Consider the following 19,210-nt stretch of genomic DNA (forward strand, 5'->3'; position numbering starts at 1 on the left):
CATACAACACTTACATGCAAACTCCTTGTCATTTATTTTAGAACATGGTATTCTTACTGTGATCATGTGTGTTAACATCAGTAACCATGATGTCTTCATGGACACTTGTAAGTTGAAATTGTCAAAGGCTTTTGAGAAAGATGTTAGGGAAAAGCAGTTAATTTTGGAAGGCTATATTCTAAAGGCTTTAATTCAAATGAAGAAATTGAAAATATTCTTACTATGCAAGAATCAATTCAACATAAATATTTTACAATATGGAACTTGCCACCAAAACAGATCTGTCAGCTAACGACAGCTTATCAATTGAGACTCTCAAGCTTGGTCTATGATTTGGCTATGGGACAACAGTAGTGAGAAAAACAATGGGTTTTAAGAACAATGGACTCTTTTATCCAAATTAAAATGGGTAGCAAGGAAGAAATTCTGAAGATGATCAGCTCTTACGGAATTGCAGAAGCAGAGATCATACACTTGAATCAGAACAGACTGAGAATCACTGGAGAGCACAGAACAGGACATGGGCCCTAATGTGGGAGAAGAGGCCCACTGGGGAGTCATGTTCCAAGATTCCAATGTCATCCCCAATGAAGCCCTGCATGTCGGAATCCACCATGACTAAACCAGGACATAGGCCAAGATCCCATCCTAAACAAAAACCTCCTGATGGCTACACTCTGCAGGCTGTGCCTGTGCCCAGCAGGCTGTAGTCCTCTGGGCATTGTCTTACTTAGTTCTCACAACATTAGCTCAAAGCAGGTCTCTTTACTGTCTTCCTTTTACAGATGGAAATTGGATGTCTGAGGGGTTGGGATAGGACCAGTAACTCCTGGGTGGTAAATGGAAGGTCTGATATGCATCTCCTCCAAGAGTCTAAGCTCCAGGTGTTCTGTGTCTTGGTGATGTATCTTCACTCAGAACAGCATCTCCAGGCAGCTCAGGGTCCTTCCATCCTTTGTTGCCCTACCACACCTGCTGTGCAGAGAGATGTGCTATGGTGATGCTTCAAAGCCAAACCCAGCTTCAACCTAAATCAATATTTTATGCTTCATCCACAGCAACCATATCAATGTGGGCAGATATGCTGAGGATAATAAGCATGATATGGTTGGGAAAAGCTTAAAATGCAATTCAGATTTTTTTTTCATTTATTTATGCTACTTTTGTTATTGAAGAGGGATCCATGTAACATTCTGGGTTTTCGATTCTTTGTCATCCAATTAGATATAAATACATAGTGAACAAGAGGAAAGCCCCATCTAATTAATTATGCCCTTAGGTCACCATGAAAACTGAAACACTGAGTTTGAATAAAAACAGAAAAGCAGTAGTTATGAATTCATTTAAAATAAATTTGACTTAAACTCAGATGAGATCCTTAGACTTAGGAACTACACAACATGTGTTAAAGGTGTGCCTGGGTCCAGAGCCAGGATTGTCAATTAACATTTGTGCAATGATGACTAAATTACCCTGCCTCGGGAACAAGGAACATGGCGGCGGGCGCAGAGAGATCAAGTCTCTGACCTCTTCAGCTGTGCAGGCATAGGGAGTCGTAAACAGCCTAAATCTGTTTGCTCAGGATCACTAGGCAATGCTGAGCTGACGTGGATCTGGGGCGAACAGTCTGGGCCTCTCAGAACACACACCGAGCCCAGATCGGCTGAATTCAAGCTCCCGTTCACCTGCTTCCCGCAGACAAACAGCTGCGACTCAGCACTGATCCATCCGGCTAAATTACCCTGCCTCTTGTGTGTCACTGTATATATGAAATAACAACTAATAAAACTCATGATGTTGTTGAGAGGAAACAGTGGATACACATCCTTGGGTCTACTGCAGTTCTGGGCATGTGGGCAAAAAGGGAGGATCAGTTTGTCATGGATTAAGGAGAGGAGCCTGGGCAGATTCATCCTCAATAGTCCTCATGACCAAAATATTAATTAATTACATGTCAGAGAAGAAATGTGTGTAGTTTTAAGATTGTATACATGATTGATTAAGATCCCAAAGATTTGACATTATGTAACCCTGTGTATAATTACTGCATCCAAATTGATTCTGATAACCATGCTTTTATTAGAGACTCTCAAATAACATTGTATACATGTGCTCTCAAATGTCAATTCAATTCTTTTTATCATACTGTTCTTTTTCTCCCACATGTTTATAACATATAGTGATTTGCAGCTATCACTGATGGAGAACAGGACAGAAGAGACACAGTTCATCCTGCTGGGACTGACCAATGACCCAAGTCTGCAGCTTCCTCTCTTTGTGACCTTCCTCCTCATCTACACCAACACTCTGGCTGGGAACCTGGGGATGATCCTATTGATCCTCTTGGACTCCCGTCTTCACAGTCCCATGTACTTTTTCCTGGGTAACCTGTCTCTGGTGGACTTTTGCTACTCTTCAGCTGTCACTCCCAAGGTCATGGCTGGGCTCCTTTTGGGAGACAAGGTCATCTCCTACAATGATTGTGCTGCTCAGTTGTTCTTTTTTGCAGCCTTTGCTACTGTAGAAAATTACCTCCTGGCCTCAATGGCCTATGACCGCTGTGTAGCAGTATGCAAGCCCCTGCACTACACCACCACCATGACAACACGTGTGTGTACCTGGCTGATCTTAGGCTCCTACATTGTTAGTTTCCTGAATTCCTCTATCCACACTGGGGACACCTTCATTCTCTCCTACTGTGAGTCCAATGTAATTCACCATTTTTTCTGTGATATTCCAGCAGTGATGGTTCTCTCTTGCTCGGATAGGCATGTTAGTGAGCTGGTTCTTGTTTCTATTGTGAGCTTCAATATCTTTTTTGCTCTCCTAGTTATCTTAATATCCTACATGTTCATATTCATCACCATCCTAAAGATGCACTCAGGAGCAGGATATAGGAAGGCGCTGTCCACCTGTGCCTCCCACTTCACTGCAGTCTCCATTTTCTATGGGACTGTTATCTTCATGTACTTACAGCCCAGCTCTAGTCACTCCATGGACACGGACAAAATTTCATCTGTGTTCTAGAGCATGGTCGTTCCCATGCTCAACCCTGTGGTCTACAGCCTGAGGAACATGGAGGTTAAGCGTGCTTTCTTAAAGGCCAAGAGCACACTCATTTGGTAGAATCAAGTAATCTTTAGGATTTTGGTTTTGCGGTGCACAATTCCTGCATTCATTCCTCTCAGAATCTCTCCAAGCAATGAGTTGAATTTCATCCCCACACTGAAGTTCTTGAAGTGATATTGTTCCCTCTGCAAAGTCTCTTGTCTGGGAAAGAAAAAAGAAGTATTCTTCCAGAAATAAAAATCTGAATGAGAATAGCTAATACTTCTTGAGGTCTGCTTCTGAAAGCCCTTATTGAGGATGTAGCTATATTTACTCATTTTACACATTTTTTTATACCATGTGTCAATGCAAATATATGCAGAATGGTCAATCAACAAAGAAGATAAACAAAAGAAATTTACGCAGGTGTCCCATGATGTCACTCACAGATAGATGTGGCATATTTGTCAGAACTATCTGTAATGTCACTATTGGTGATGGTTAGTTCTATTTGTTTTTATGAGTACTTTAAGGGATAACCAAATAGCCAGCAAAGCATGTTTCTGCATGTGTATATGTGTTTCCCAAAGAGTCTAGTATTTGAAACAGTAGGTTTAGTAAACAAGATTTGCCCTCATCCATGTGAGTGGCCATAATTCACTCCATTCAGGTCTTCCATGAATGCAGCTAAAACATGAAAGCACTTATTCTTTTCTCTGTTTGTGTCTCTCTCTCTGGGTGTGTGTTTGTCTCCTTTTCTGTCTCTATTTCTTGTTCTGTCTTTCCCCCTGTCCCCCATCTCTTCCTCTCTACTTTAGCTTAGACACCCATCTCTCACTCTTGGATGCTAGAGCTACCTCTTGGCCCTGGGTTCTCTTAGATTACACCATTCACACTCAACTTCTCTTTACAGTTCTTTGAACTCAGACTGAAATAACCACCTGCTTTTCTTGTTCTTCATCTTGCATGCAGGGACTTCCCAACCTACATATCATATGATCTGATACTTGTAATAAATCTTCTCTTACTTGTGTCTCTATATCCTACTGATTCTATTTTACTAGAGAACTAGACTAACATACTAGGGTTTAATAATCACCAGTTAATAGTTGACTTAGGTACTAGAATAATCATTTTGCCTGATATTTCTTTGTTTCCTACACTGTTATTTTAGGAGTCCTTTTGAGAAAAAAAAATGATCTATTATTACAGCATGTGCTTGTTCTTTGGACATTTTATTGAAAGACTCATAAATATGTCATCTCACATGAATTCATATTTGTTTGATCAATTTATTTTGTGCATTCATGGGTTCACATTTTAATTTTGAAAGGATAAACAGTAAATAAAAACATTAAGGAAAGAAAAGCATTTTAATGTCTTTGTGTATTACTACAAACTTACATTTTGTTTAAACATGAAAAACTGATAAACAAATATTATTTTACATTTTTATGTTCTACAAACGAATTAATGCTGACCAATCCTCAGAGAGAAAAATGAAGCAGAAGACCTCAGGTTACTACAAAGCTATAGTAACAAAAATGGCATGGTATTGGCACCAAAACAGACAGGTAGACCATGGTAAAATATAGAAGACACAGAGACAAGCCCACATAAATATAGCTAATTCATACTAGACAAAGGCTTCGTTAACACACTTTGGAGAAAAGATAGCCTCTTCAACAAGTGGTTCAGGGAATGTGAATAGAAAGCCTATAGAATAGAAGAAAATCTTTGCCACCTGAACCTTATATAGAGCATTAATAACCAGGATATATAAAGAATTCAAAAAACTAAACACCAAAAAAAACCCCCCAAAAATCAATAAATGAACAAAGGAACTGAATAGACACTTCACAGAAGAAGAAATCCAAGTGGCCAACAAAAATATGAAAAAGTGTTCAACATCTCTAGCAATTTGAGAATTACAAATCAAAACTACTCTAAGATTTCACCTCACTCTAGTCAGCAAAGGAAACAAGGCAATCATCAAGAACACAGGCAACAAGAAATGTTGGCAAGGATGTATGGGGGGGGAAGTACACTCTTGCATTGCTGGTGGGACTGCAAATTGGTGCAACCACTATGGAAAGTAGTATGAAGATTCATCAGAAAACTTTTAATGGAGCCACCATTTGACCCAGTTATCCCACTCCTCATCATATAGCCAAAGGACTTAAAGTCAATATACTGTGGTAAATGCCCACATCAATGTTTATAGAACTCAATTCAGAATAGATAAAGCTATGGGAACCAACTTAGGTGCCTTCTACACATATATGGATAAGGAAAATGAGGCATATATGCACAATGGAATATTATTCAACCATAGAAAAAGAATGAAATTATGGCATTTTCTGGTAAATTGATGGAACTGGAGACTATCATACTAAGTGAAATAAGCCAACCCCCCACATCCCCCCTCAAAAAAACCAAAGGCCAAATGTTCTCTTTGATATGTGGATGATAACACATATCATTAGGGGAGAGAAGAATAGAAGTTAATTGAATTAAACAAAGGGGAAGGAAGGAAAGGGAAAGTGATAAGAATAGGAAGAAAATGGTTAGATGAATCAGTCATTACTTTCATATGTTCATATATAAATACATGACCAGGGTAACCCCACATCCTGTACAACCATAAGAATAGGAAGTTATACTCCATATATATATAATATGTCAACATACAATCTACCTCTATGTATAAATAAAAAGAACAGTAAGAATTTAAAAAAAAACACTCTCCTTTCTGAATTATTTAAATTATCAAACTTAAGACATGTTTAAAAAAAGAAATTAATGCTAACCATTCATGTTTACTTAAATTGAGTGACATTCTCTGTTATTCTCCTGTCTCTTCTGTTTTGACTGATTCCTTAATATTTATTCACAACTCCACACATGCTCATGCCCCAGGGGCTTTGCACTTGAGTTTCCCTATAGGGGAATGATCTCACTCCCATCCAGATCTTTGCTTCAGTGTTTCCCTGCCATCAGGTCCTTCCCTGACCACGTTTATATATTGGTCCCGGTCTGTTCACTGCATAAACCTTCCTCTCATCCTGCATCATTCTTCGCAGTTCTTATCAACCCTCACCTACTGTGTACTTTTTCAGCTGTATCTCATTTATCTCCCCCAAGCAGAATGTGAACTTCACAAGAGCAGCGACCTCTTTATGTCCACAACATAAACATCAGCACCTGAATACACATCTGTTTCATAGTAGCTTCTAATAAATGTTTGTTCAATGGATGAATAAATTAATTGAGCTTTGAGGTTCAATTGTACCAATATGTTGAATCTTTCAACCATTGGTTTTGATATGAATCCTGCTAATGAAAACCTTCTAGATCAATATTCAGTGCATTCCAAAGACACATCTGATTTTCTGCTCTCATGAAATATTTTTTCTACATTCTCAGTTCTTACATTCCTCATTTCTAGATAAAATGATTTTCTTGAAACTCCATCACGAAGTTGATTATTTCAAGCCCTCTCATAATGTGTAGAGCTCATTAAGTGTCAAGTTACTCTTGACAGTATCAAATAATTATAATATTTCAGAAGGACACATTAAATATATACAATTATTTAAAGCACTCATTCCTGTTTACATCTGAGCAAGTACTCTATGTACACAAATTATAGGAAATGACTATAAATTTCCATGTAGAATATAAACATGACAATATTTGTGGCTAGAAACATGATATATTAACTATGCTAATGTAAAGCACAATCTTTATGCTTTCAATTTTGATCAAGGAAACTCAAGACCATACAAAACCTACCCATAGGAATATGACTCCCCTGGTATCTGTTACTCCTGGGAAGCAGGAGGCTTTACCTCAACCTTTGTAATACTGGGCTTTAGCGTGTTGTGTGGTTGTGATGTCCCACATGGAGCAGTGTAGATGTTCATTTCCATTTCTGTGGTGAAAGGTCTCCAGCTGGAACCATTTCCAATTACTATTTTAATGATATTGTGGTGTTTTAGAACTATCTCAGATTTATGGATTTATTTGGAAGAATTTAAAAGATAGTACAGACTGTCGCCACATCACAACATGGAAGGCTTAATCATGGCCCACAAAGAAGATCTCTGTCCTAATGCTGCAACATTTCAATGTTCAATGTGGCCCCAAAGGACTGATCAATTGTGGTTCCGGATTTTATTATTGAAAGATCATCCAGGCTTGTCTGTGGGTGCCTTGACAGCAATCCCCTATCACATAAGGGATGGAATTAGAACGATTTAACTACAGGTGAGAGTTGACAAAGTCACCAGGGAAACGATGCTGAATTGATGTGACCATGGGCATGGAATTCCACAGCCCCTGGAGGATGGAAGAGGCAAGGAAGGCAATGTCCCCTGGAGCCTAGGAAGGTACCAGGGCTCTGAGGGACCACTGATTCTTGGAGATGACTTTGCATTTCTGGTTTCCATAACTGCAGAAGAATAAATACAAGTTATTGTAAACTTCAAGATTTCAGTAGTCTGTTCAGCAGCCGTTGGAATTTAATACAAATACTCACCAGGTTTTTTATGTGTTCTAGTCTTACATTACTTTGAAAAGTGTTAGGAAAATTTTTGAATGAAGCTTCCTCTTCCTGGGATTGTCTTTGTTAGGAAGTTATTTGTCATTAATCAAATTGCTTCACTTTTATAGATACATTCATATTTTCATTCTCTTAAGTGAGTTTTTATCAGTGTTTGTATTTCTAGGAGTTTGTATTTTTTATTTATGTTATTCAGTGTGCTGGCTGGCTATTTTGTCGGGATCCTTCTTGTGTGGCACCCAGTATATTCATGGACACTTATTGATAACATTTTTCATGAACAATTTTGGTTGTATCAGGTTATAAATATAAACTCAGTTTCATTTATGGTTTTGGTAATTTAAGTTTTCTCTCATTTTTCAAACTCAACTTGGAAAGGTTTATCATTTAGGTGTGATCTTGCCACAGAATCAGCTTTTAATTTGTAGATTTTTCTATATTATTTTTCTCAGTTATTCTATTTTGTTTATTGGTTTTAATATTGTTTTCTTTTACTTTTAACTTTCACTTTTAAAATTAAATCCCGAAGACTTAAAACATGTTTTGCACTTGAGATTTTCTTGATTTTTAATATAGGTTCTTAACAGTTAAAATTTTCTATCACCACTCTTTTTCTCCCTACCACAAAACCTGGTATGTTGTGCTTTCATGTTCTCTCAAGTTATTTAATCATTTCTCTTTTGATGTAATTTTTACCCACTGACTACATTCTCTACATACATGTTCATACTCAAAGTTTCTTTATTAGTGGTTTCTAGTTCAAATGTGTTGTTTAACTAGAATGTTGTATCTTTATAACTTTATTGATACTATTTTTTTTGCCTAACATATTGCTTATCCTAGGAAATACATCATGTACACTTGAGAATTCCATTCTTTATGTCTGTGAAGAATTTTTATTTTGATAGTGTTCACATCCTCTATTTCTTTTTAACATCTTTAGCCATTCTTTTCATTGCTGAAAAAAATCATTTATTATACAATTGTCTGTTTCTCCCTTTAACTTTTGCAACATTTACTTTATTTATTTGGGGTCTCTGTTGTTAGGTGCCTATATATTTATATCTCCTGGGTTGATTGACCCTTTATTGATCTATACTGCCCTTATTTTAATCTTCTAATATTTTTAACTTACAATCTGTGGGTCTAATATAAGCACAGTGCCACAGATATCTTCTTATGATTTCCATGAGCATAGAATATAGATTTTTTCCATACTTTCAATTTTATACTATTTAGATTTTTTTTTCATTCTTTCACTTTTATACTATTTATATCTTTTAAGGTAAGTAGATCTTTTGTAGACATTACACAGTGTAAACCTGTTTTCCTCAGCCAGTTTTTCCATTCTCCACCTGAAATAATCAATGATAAGGAAAGACTTATATCTGCCAATTTTTCTCTTTTTTTGTCTATATATTTGGTGCATTTTATTCCTCAAATATTCTATTACAGTTCATTTTTTTGTGTTTTGTTGATTTGTAATTGATGCTGTGCATCTTTTGTTTCTGCAGTTCATTTATGTATTAATCTTATTAATAGTTACATGACTCAGGATTCTCCACAGAAGTAGAAGTAATAAGCTGTGTTTGGGTTGTGTAGTATGGTGTGTGTGTGTGTGTGTGTGTGTGTGTGTGTGTGTACACAGCCAGACAGAGAGGGACAGAGACATGAATTGAGTCCATGCAGTTATGGAGATAGGTAAGTCTGAAACTGAATGATTGGTCACCCAACAAGGACTCATAAAAGTCCATGGTTCAATTCAGTCTAAAGAACACAGACAAAGATGCAGAAGGCAGGTAATTTAGTCAGTCTTAAGGTCATCAGTTAGAGAATGACCTCTTGCTCAGGAAAGCTAGTATTGTGTTGTATTCAGACCTTCAACTGATTAGATGAAGCCTAATTAGATTAGAGAGAGGACAACTGCCCCAGCCATTGTTCAAGGTTTAAATGTTAATGTAGTCTAAACACAGCTGCCAAGTTGACATGTAAAAATCAATCATTGTAACTCTCTCCTCAGCCAACTTGGAGCTCCCATATCTCTCTAAACCATATGTAATAATCCTTATATAAAAACAATAAGATGGTCTACACCCAGCTAATATAATAACTTCCCTGATAAAACCCCAAACGTACTAACCTTCCTCAAGAGGATGCAAAGAACTTAGGTGATGTTCAGTCTTTCCCTTGATGTCACATAACTAAATAGCAGTGTGAAAAGCTAACGATATGGTACTTCTACTATGAACTAAGTCAAAAGATCGACTCTTCTACTCAGAGAACATTCGAGAGAGCCAGTGGTGTGTGAGGTGTTGAGATATCGCTTCCGAGAAGATAGATAAATAAATTATTTCATTTATGTGGTCCCTCTTACAAAGAAAAAGATGCATAGCACCCAGCGGTCCTCTTTATGTTTAGGAGATGATATGTTTTCCATTTGGGAGTGTTATGCTAGCCCATTCACTGAGAGATCTGAAAAGCTCCCAGGTTTGAGTGGGGACTACAACAGAGAAGGCATTTCAATACTCCTTGAGTGCTGGGTAGAGCACTTGTTTATTGTGCACAAGGCCCTGGGTTCGAATCTAGCACTGTCCACCCCCGCAAAATGCATAAAGCTATTAATACTAGTCTTCAGTGCTTTTTAATCCCGCCAGCTTAGAAGATGGGCTCTTGTGATCTGACGAATTGCCTCATGTGATTAGGAAGGCTGAGAAGTCCAAATGTGCCTGTGGGTCAGCTCTCACATGCCCTGGGAGAGCCAGCGTGACACCCACCTGCACTGAGTGAGGTGTAAGTCTGTCTGCTTGGGAGTGTGGTCTGAAGGGCCCCTGTGTAGATGAAAAAAAAATCAATCTGTCTTTTTTTGCTAGAAAAGATGAAAAGCTTTCTGAGACCAGAGCTTTGATGATAACATTGGTGGATATTTAACAAGAAGAAAAATTGGCTAAGGAGATTACATGAGATGTGCTAGAGAATGACCAAAAATGAAAGTCAAAAAAAAAAAAAAGAACAATGTTATCATTGGCAATTAGTGCTAATTTGAGTTCTTCTTTTCCTATGCATATTCCTTTAATTTATTTCAACTGTCTAAGTGCTATGCCAATTGTTTCAAGAACTATGTTTAATAGAAGTGGAGAAAGAGGACATCCTTGTCTTGTTCTAGTTTTTAGATAGAATGCTTTCAATTTTTTTTTCCATTTAGAATGATGTTGGTCTGGGGCTTAGCATAGATAACTTTTACCATGTTGAGATATGTTCCTGTTATCTTTAATTTTTCTAGTGTTTTGAACATGAGGAGGTGCTGTATTTTGTCACATGTTTTTTCTGCATCTATTGAGATGATCATATGATTCTTATCTTTAAGTCTATTGATGTGATGAATTACATTTATTGATTTCCATGTGTTGAACCAACCTTGCATTCCTGGGATGAATCCCACTTGATTGTGGCACATGATCTTTTTGCTATGTTTTTATATTCGTTTTGTCAGAATTTTATTGAGAATTTTTGCATCTATGTTCATTGGAGATATTGATCTGAAGTTTTCTTCGATGTGTCTTTGCCTGCTTTTGGAATCAGGGTGATATTGGCCCCATAGAATAAGTTTAGAAGTGCTCCTTCTTTTTCTATTTCACAAGATATTTTGTGGAATATTAGCATTAGTTCTTCTTTAAAGGTCTTGCAGAACTCAGCTGTATATCCATCCAGTCCCAGACTTTTCTTTGTTGGTAGGCTTCTGATGGTGCCTTCTATTTTATTGCTTGAAATTGATTTGTTTAAATCGTGAATATCATCATGATTCAATTTGGGCAAATCATATGACTATAGAAATTTGTCAATGCCTTTGATATGTTCTATTTTATTGGAGTACAAGTTATTTAAAACTTCCAATCAATATATGGGCCAAGGAACTGAATAGACACTTCTCAAAAGAGGATACACAATTAATAAATATATGAAAAAATGTTCAACATCTCTAACAATTAGAGAAATACAAATAAAGACTACATATTAAACTACATACTCTAAGATTTCATCTCACTCCAGTCAGAATGGCAGCTATTAAGAAGGAAAACAACAATAAGTGTTGGCAAGGATGTGGGGGAAAAGGTACACTCATACATTGCTGGTGGGACTACATAATGGTGAAGCCAATATGGAAAGCAGTATGGAGATTCCTTGGAAATCTGGGAATGGAACCACCACTTGACCCAGCTATCCCTCTCCTCTGTCTATACCCAAATTACTTAAAATTAGCATACTTCAGGGATACAACCACATCAATGTTTATAACAGCACAACTCACAATAGCTAAACTGTGGAGCCAACCTAGATGCCCTTCAGTAGATGAATGGATAAAAAATAATGTGGCATATATACACAATGGAATTTTACTCAGCATTAAAAGAGAATAAAATCATGGTATTTGCAGGTAAATGGATGGCATTGGAGAAGATAATGCTAAGTGAAATTAGCTAATCCCCAAAAAAACAAATGCAGAATGTTTTCTCATATAAGAAGTTAGCAAAGAAATTCATAATGGGGTTGCCAGGGGATCATGGGAGGATTATATAAACACTAGATAGGCCAAAGGGATGGGAGTTGGAGGAAGGGTACATGGGGCTAGGAAAGACAGTGTAATGAGATGGACATCATTACCCTAAGTACTTGTATGAAGACACGAATGTTGTGACTCTACTTTGTGTACAACCAGAGACATGAAAGTTTGTACACTATATGTGTAAGATAAATTTTAATACATTCTGCTGTCAAATATAACATACTAGAATACATTTTTAAAATGTTTTTTAAAAAGAATGCTTGAATAAGCCCCTAGTGAAATAAATATTTTTAAATACAGAAATAAATAAATAAATAACAATTTTAAAATGGCAATGTTGATAAAGATGTCAGATAATTAAGTAGCTTGCTGGTGGGAATTCAAATTGAAAGAATCTCTTCAGAATACAGCTTGTCCGTTTCTATTCAAATAAAGAAATGCCTACCATTTGACAAATAAACTTGACTCTTAACATATTTACTCACGTGACATGAATGCCTATGTCCACACCTCTTCTTTCTTCAAATATTTATTGATCAGCCTTATCTATAATCACAAAATACTAAGACCAACATAAATTTTCAACTGCAGAATCAAATAAACATAAAGTTTACAAAATGGAATATTACTCTTCCATGAAAAAGATTCTCCTTTCACACAGGTAGCAATTGGGACAGACCTCAAAAAATAAGACAAAGATGCCAGACAAAAAGACCACATATTCTAGGATATGGCTAAGAACATTCTGACAAAGTCAAAATGACAGATAAAAGCATTTTCAGTCTGTGGATGTCTTTGTCTGTAAGGTTAGTCTCTTATAAACAATACATGATTGGGTCTTGTTTTTAATTCAATCTGTCAATCTATGTCTTTTGATTGAAGAGTTCAGACTGTTTACATTCAACGTTATTCAACTTACTTCATGCCAGGCATAGCAGGTGGGAGAAGTTAGCAGAGAAATTTGGATGAATTGTGATTTTTTGATGGTTACATGATTACACATTAAACAAAATCTTTGAGTCTATACAGTAAAATATGTGGGTATTGCTTTATGTAAATTAGGAGTCATTTATAAAATCTGAAAAAAACCCCAATACATTATACACAGTAAAATAAATAACTGAATCCCCACAGACTGTTTAATTGTGGAGCTGAGCTGGTCTCATGGGGAAACATCTATAATTCCCTCTGGATCCCCAGGCATTAGCCTCTGAAGTCCCAGCATGACTCAAGGTCACAATGCTTTAGAAGGAGTACTCCATGCTGTGCTTCTCTGGTCACTGTTTACTCATGTAAAGGACAATCACCTTGAGCATATTCAGACCTTCTTCTGACCTGAGGATCAGCTGTGAGTCTTCCCCCACAGTCAGGCAGACATCAATGGTGAAAATTACATTGACTGACTTTTAAATGATAACCTCTCACAGGATGTTTTCCAGACCTCTGTTGTTGACACATTGTATGAATTATGTGAAAGAAGTAATTTTATCATGTTTATTTTGCAAATGAGGAGATAAGATGTTTTTCCATGAAACAAAGTATTAAATTAAGTAAATTCAGAACATGATCCACATCAATGTTCTTTCCTGTTTTTCATGCTAATGTTCTTTTCTCTTTTTTCCCACACCTTAGACAACATGGAAACTGATGGTTACCTGAGAGAGATCCTCTAAGAGAAGGTATGAGGTAATCCAAGGCTGACTGCAGGATCAGCCTGATATCCTGGGTGGACCGCTCTTTCTCACCCAGCAAGCTGGTAAGCCTGTGTGTTCTGTGTACTTTATTCTGTGATTGATACAGAAGTAGGAAAAGGTTTACTGAGATGATTTAAAAAGAGAAATAGGTGACTTCAACGTTTTTCTAAAAACCTGAGAAAAATCTGTTGTATGACTGTCATAAGGGGGCTAGGAATTCTCTCTAGACACATGAACAAAAATAAGACATGGCATTCTGATGAGCTGGTGATTTTGCCTTTTTATTATATATTCATCTAACATCAGAGATAAAAACCAAAGAGCCAAGCCAAACCAAATAAAGAAAAAAAATTCCATGAATGTGAAATGATCTCCTTAAACTACAAAAAGACCCTAATGAATTAAGAATCTCTGAATTGCATTTTAACCTTTCTCCAAAAATCTCAAATGTATTTTACTCTATCTCTATGAGATTGTTGACAACTATGTGACCAAAGGCTATATTCTTTTGTTATGTTGAAGATAGACTTAAAACTTGATTTGTAAGTCTTTCTCATACTAGCTGTACTATTTTAGAGGATGAGATAACTTCTTAAATCCTCAATTTACTTAATGATAAATGATAATACTACCTACCTTACACACACACACACACACACACACACACACACACACACACATAGAAAACCCTTGCAGTTGGGTATAAAACTTTTATTTACTAATCTTGATCCTGCGTGTTAAACATTAGGCTATATCATGTGTTCGTGGGATAGGCTCATAAACTGAACTTGTTAAATTTTAGCAGAAAGATGGTAGGAATAATAGTTTGGAATGGGGTATTCTTCCAAAGGGTTCAATTCCAATTAAAATGCTTCTCCAGGTTGGGGGACACATCCCTGTTGTCCCAGCCTCCTGGAGGTGGAGACAGGAGGATTACTGGAACCCAGGAGCTCAGGAGTTTGAGACCAGTCTGGACAACATGGCAAAACCCAGGCTCAAAGCAAACAAAAAACAATTAAGGACATTTAAAATATTGTTAGTGTGCACAGTAACAGATTCACATAAAATATTTCAGAAAAGGGAAAATGCCACCAAAGCAAATCTGTGAGATAAGACAAACCAAAACGTGGGAACTTCAAATCGTGGTCACTGTGATGTGGCTGTGGGAGGGGAGTACGGCCACTGTATGGCCTTGGCCAACAGCAACCTTAGTAAGCACTAAGCACCTCCATCGACACAGACTCAATTCTAAGAGAGATACTCACTTCTTAGCAGTAAAACGAATAAATTCTTTGCTTCCTACTTTAAATAATAAACCTGTTTTCTAAATCTAAAATAATTAAATTTCAGACAGTCTGATCTCAGTGTTAGTGTTTCTGTGTGTGTGTGTGTGTGTGTGTGTGTGTAGTAGTAGTAGTAGTAGATGTACACACTACCTTTATTTTATATATTTACTTTTATGTGGTGCTGAGGATTGAACCCAGTGTCTTCCAGATGCTAGGTACGTGCTCTGCCACTGAGCCACAGCCCCAGTCCATTGTGTTAGTTTTTGAATAATCCCATTGAGGAAGAATAACAAGTCATAAACATGAAAAAAACAGAAATTAAACCCAAATAATAAAAAGAAAGAAAAAAAAATTGGAGTCCTTTATTCAAATTAAAATGTGGATATTAAGGAAGAAATTTTTGTAAAGAATGCCTCATGGAATTTCAGGGGCAGCAGTCCTATACTTTGAGCAAGGAAATAAACACCAGAGGACACAGAAATCCTTGGTGGACCTAGTTTGTGGGGGGAAAAAAGGCAAATTTAGGAAAAGCGCTCAAGACGACAGACACCCAGAACTGAAACCCTACATGACTGCCTGTACCTTCAAACCAACAAAACTTAGTCCATCCGAAGGTAACCGAAATCTCCATCCCTGTCCCCAATGCCAATTAATGCCTATTTAAAAATGAGGACACAATTTTTTGAGAAAAAGATAAAACAAAACAAAAAAAAAGGTTTATTGCTTTGATCCCAAGGGAGAAACACTGGGGACTCCTGTCCCAAAGGATCTGACTTCCCCATCAGGAGGGACAGGGTGGTTTTAAAAGAACTTTTCAAAGGTTGCATTCCAGGTGTGCTGTGGTAGGGGGTCCCAGGGGGTCCTGGAGGGCCCCTTAAGATTCACTTGTTAATTTGGGAGATACTTCCCAGATCCTCAGCAGGCATCTCCTTCCTGTAGTGGGTGTGTTCAAGGGCAAGTACCTAAGGGAAGAGAACACTGTCCCCCTAATCTTGTTAGGGAGTGGGGAGAAGAAAGAATAAAAACTTTTTTTTTTTTTTTAATAAGCCTTAGTGCAATGAGAACTATACTGAGAAGGTGCAGGGACCACTGTTACACTAAAAAAATAACGTGATAACAGCACTCATCTGCCTTCGCTTACACCAGCGATTTCTTGCCTTCTGTGTTTAACCTTATGTTAGCAGCTCTCATGACTGTCTTTATTTGGCAGGTGGACATCATGTACCAGGGCGTGGGGTTAGGATCAGGGACTCCTCTGGTCCATGGTAGGACTAACACGCGCCTCTTCCAAGAACCAAAGCTCTCTGTCTCCCAAATCTCAGATTCGCTCCTGCAGGTTGAACATGCTCCCACCACCCCAGTTATCCCACCACATCTACTAGGCACGGAGAGGAGCTGTGCTGATTTAAGAGTTAAACCTTCCTCCACGGAGTCAGAAGCTTATGGCTTCAGCAAGTGTCAGTGTGCTGGTGATACAAGCCTGGATGGTGGGGGAAAGGTTAAATTGCAGCCCAGAGACTGTTAACTTATCTAGATCCCTTATGTAGTTGAACGGGTGATTTATTTCACTCTTCTGGTTTTTATGTTTGCTTATTTGTTTGACCCTGATGACAAGGAAATAGATAATCAACCAGAAGAATTCACCATCTAATCACTCACTCAGTATCCTGTGAAAACCCCAAATCTGAGTTTGAACCAAAGAAGACAAGGAAAGATGGTTATTGAGTGAATTTCCGTTTGATTGAAATTCAGTCTAGACTCAGCATGACCTTAAGGTTGGCCTGGGTCCAGAGCAGAGATTAATACTTGAGTACATATAATAAATAAGTCAAACTCTTGTGCCTCATAATTTATATAAAAGTAGCAATCAATCAAACTTGTAATACTAAGAGGAAATAGTGAATTCACATCCACAGCAGTTCCTGGCCATTGGGCAATATGGTAGTGTCCACATTTACTAAGCTCAGAATTGAGTTAGCAGGTCCATTCATCCAGGTAAGCCCATGCATTGTTACCAAATATTCTGAGCTCAATTTACAAATTACGAACTTTTTATGTTGGTTAGATGATCCATTCAGAGTTGTCAAATTCAGCAGTATGTACCTCATTTACATTGAATGCATGGAATTTGGTTTCCAAGCTCATACTTTTTTTTTTTTTGAAGAAATCAAGAACAAATTGTTCCTACAATGAAAGAATAAATCTTATACTGAGTTTTTCTGATTTTGATTTAATTTCTCTGGTCTTTTGTTCCTTATTTCCTCATGTTTTAGAGCATCCAGTGATTCCCAGATAACATTGATAGAGAACAGGACAGAAGTGACACAGTTCATCCTGCTGGGACTGACCAATGACCCAAGTCTGCAGCTTCCCCTCTTTGTGACCTTCCTCCTCATCTACACCATCACTCTGGCTGGGAACCTGGGGATGATCCTGCTGATCCTCCTGGACTCCCGTCTCCACACTCCCATGTACTTTTTCCTGGGTAACCTGTCTCTGGTGGACTTTTGCTACTCTTCAGCTGTCACTCCCACGGTCATGGCCGGGCTCCTTCTAGAAGACAAAGTTATTTCCTACAATGATTGTGCTGCTCAGATGTTCTTTTTTGTAGCCTTTGCTACTGTAGAAAATTACCTCCTGGCCTCAATGGCCTATGATCGCTATGCAGCAGTGTGCAAGCCCCTGCACTACACCACCACCATGACCACAAGTGTGTGTGCGTGTCTGACCATAGGCTCATATGTCTGTGGTTTTCTGAATTCTTCCATCCATATTGGGGACACTTTCAGTCTCTCCTTCTGCAAGTCCAATGTGGTTCACCATTTTTTCTGTGATATTCCAGCAGTCATGGTTCTCTCTTGCTCTGATAGGCACGTTAGTGAGCTGGTTCTTGTTTATGTTGTGAGTTTTAATATCTTTTTTGCTCTCCTAGTTATCTGGATATCATACATATTCATTTTTGTCACTATCCTAAAGATGAGCTCAGGTGAAGGACATCGGAAAGCTATATCCACCTGTGCCTCCCACTTTACTGCAGTCTCCATTTTCTATGGGACGATTATCTTCATGTACTTACAGCCCAGCTCCAGTCACTCCATGGACACAGACAAAATTGCATCTGTCTTTTATACTATGGTCATCCCCATGCTGAATCCAGTGGTCTACAGCCTCAGGAACAAGGAGGTCAAGAGCGCATTCATGAAGATTTTGTTGGAGGCAAAATAGATTTTATGGTATTGATTTTAGTGATACAAGATGTGCAATACCTGAATTCATTCCTCTCAAATCTTATTCAGGAAATGAGTTTTTTAAGTTGAACACATTCAAGTTAAGTTCCTAAAATTATACCCTAACCTCTGAAAGTCTGTTATATAGAAAAAAGGAAACTGTATGAAGCTCAGAAAAATGGCTAAGACATCTTGGGGTCTGCTTGTCATTATACTTACAAAGAATCTTGTTGTGACTATTTTAATAGGCAATACATTAGCCACTCCTCTGTCATCAGAATGCAGAAATTCACTGTTTTATGAACGAGCTATCATCAGATACATATTTTCATCTGTTTTGCCTCAGTGAAAACTTCACAAGAGGAAACTTCACTGTCTCTGGGATATTCTGACAAACATGTTCATAGTGATTTAATGGCACTTCATGTTTATTTTGATGATAGCACTCACTACTTAATGCCGATTTGTAGGGCTTCTGTGCTACCCACATAACCTCTAAGCGATCACTTCCTCTCTCTGTAAAACAGTAACTAACAGTTCCCGGAACAGAGGTGGAACTTGATATGCTTTGCTAAAATGAGTGAATTAGATCCAGGTGATTGAAGCTGTGCCTTGTTTATTAGAACTATGCAATTTTTTTTTAAAAAAAGTAATTCTTAGTACATGTATATCACATATTTTCTATAAAGTAATCATTAATTCTAAAACTTGGCATGTGTGCAAAGTTCAAACATCAAGACTAGGAGGGAAACAAACTCTAAAGACATCCGTTGTTCCAGGCATTGTGTCAGTAGGGATCTATATATGTTTAACTTTAATTTTTACAGTGC

The 19,210-nt window shown here is 37.6% G+C and overlaps 2 protein-coding genes across 2 annotated transcripts; both read left to right on the forward strand.

Moving 5' to 3' along the window:
- The first annotated feature begins 2,199 nt into the window (after positions 1 to 2,199).
- On the forward strand, positions 2,200 to 3,027 carry LOC113195111 (olfactory receptor 5B3-like). The gene has a single exon (XM_026406526.2). The coding sequence runs from the start codon at positions 2,200 to 2,202 to the stop codon at positions 3,025 to 3,027; it is 828 nt and encodes a 275-aa protein (XP_026262311.2).
- An 11,925-nt stretch (positions 3,028 to 14,952) lies between these two features.
- On the forward strand, positions 14,953 to 18,378 carry LOC113195138 (olfactory receptor 5B3-like). The gene is made up of 3 exons (XM_026406554.2): positions 14,953 to 15,051; positions 16,364 to 16,608; positions 17,427 to 18,378. The coding sequence occupies exons 1-3, from the start codon at positions 14,953 to 14,955 to the stop codon at positions 18,376 to 18,378; spliced, it is 1,296 nt and encodes a 431-aa protein (XP_026262339.2).
- The last annotated feature ends 832 nt before the right edge of the window (positions 18,379 to 19,210 follow it).

The sequence above is a fragment of the Urocitellus parryii genome, chromosome 4, assembly GCF_045843805.1.
Source record: "Urocitellus parryii isolate mUroPar1 chromosome 4, mUroPar1.hap1, whole genome shotgun sequence".
NCBI lineage: Eukaryota > Metazoa > Chordata > Mammalia > Rodentia > Sciuridae > Urocitellus > Urocitellus parryii.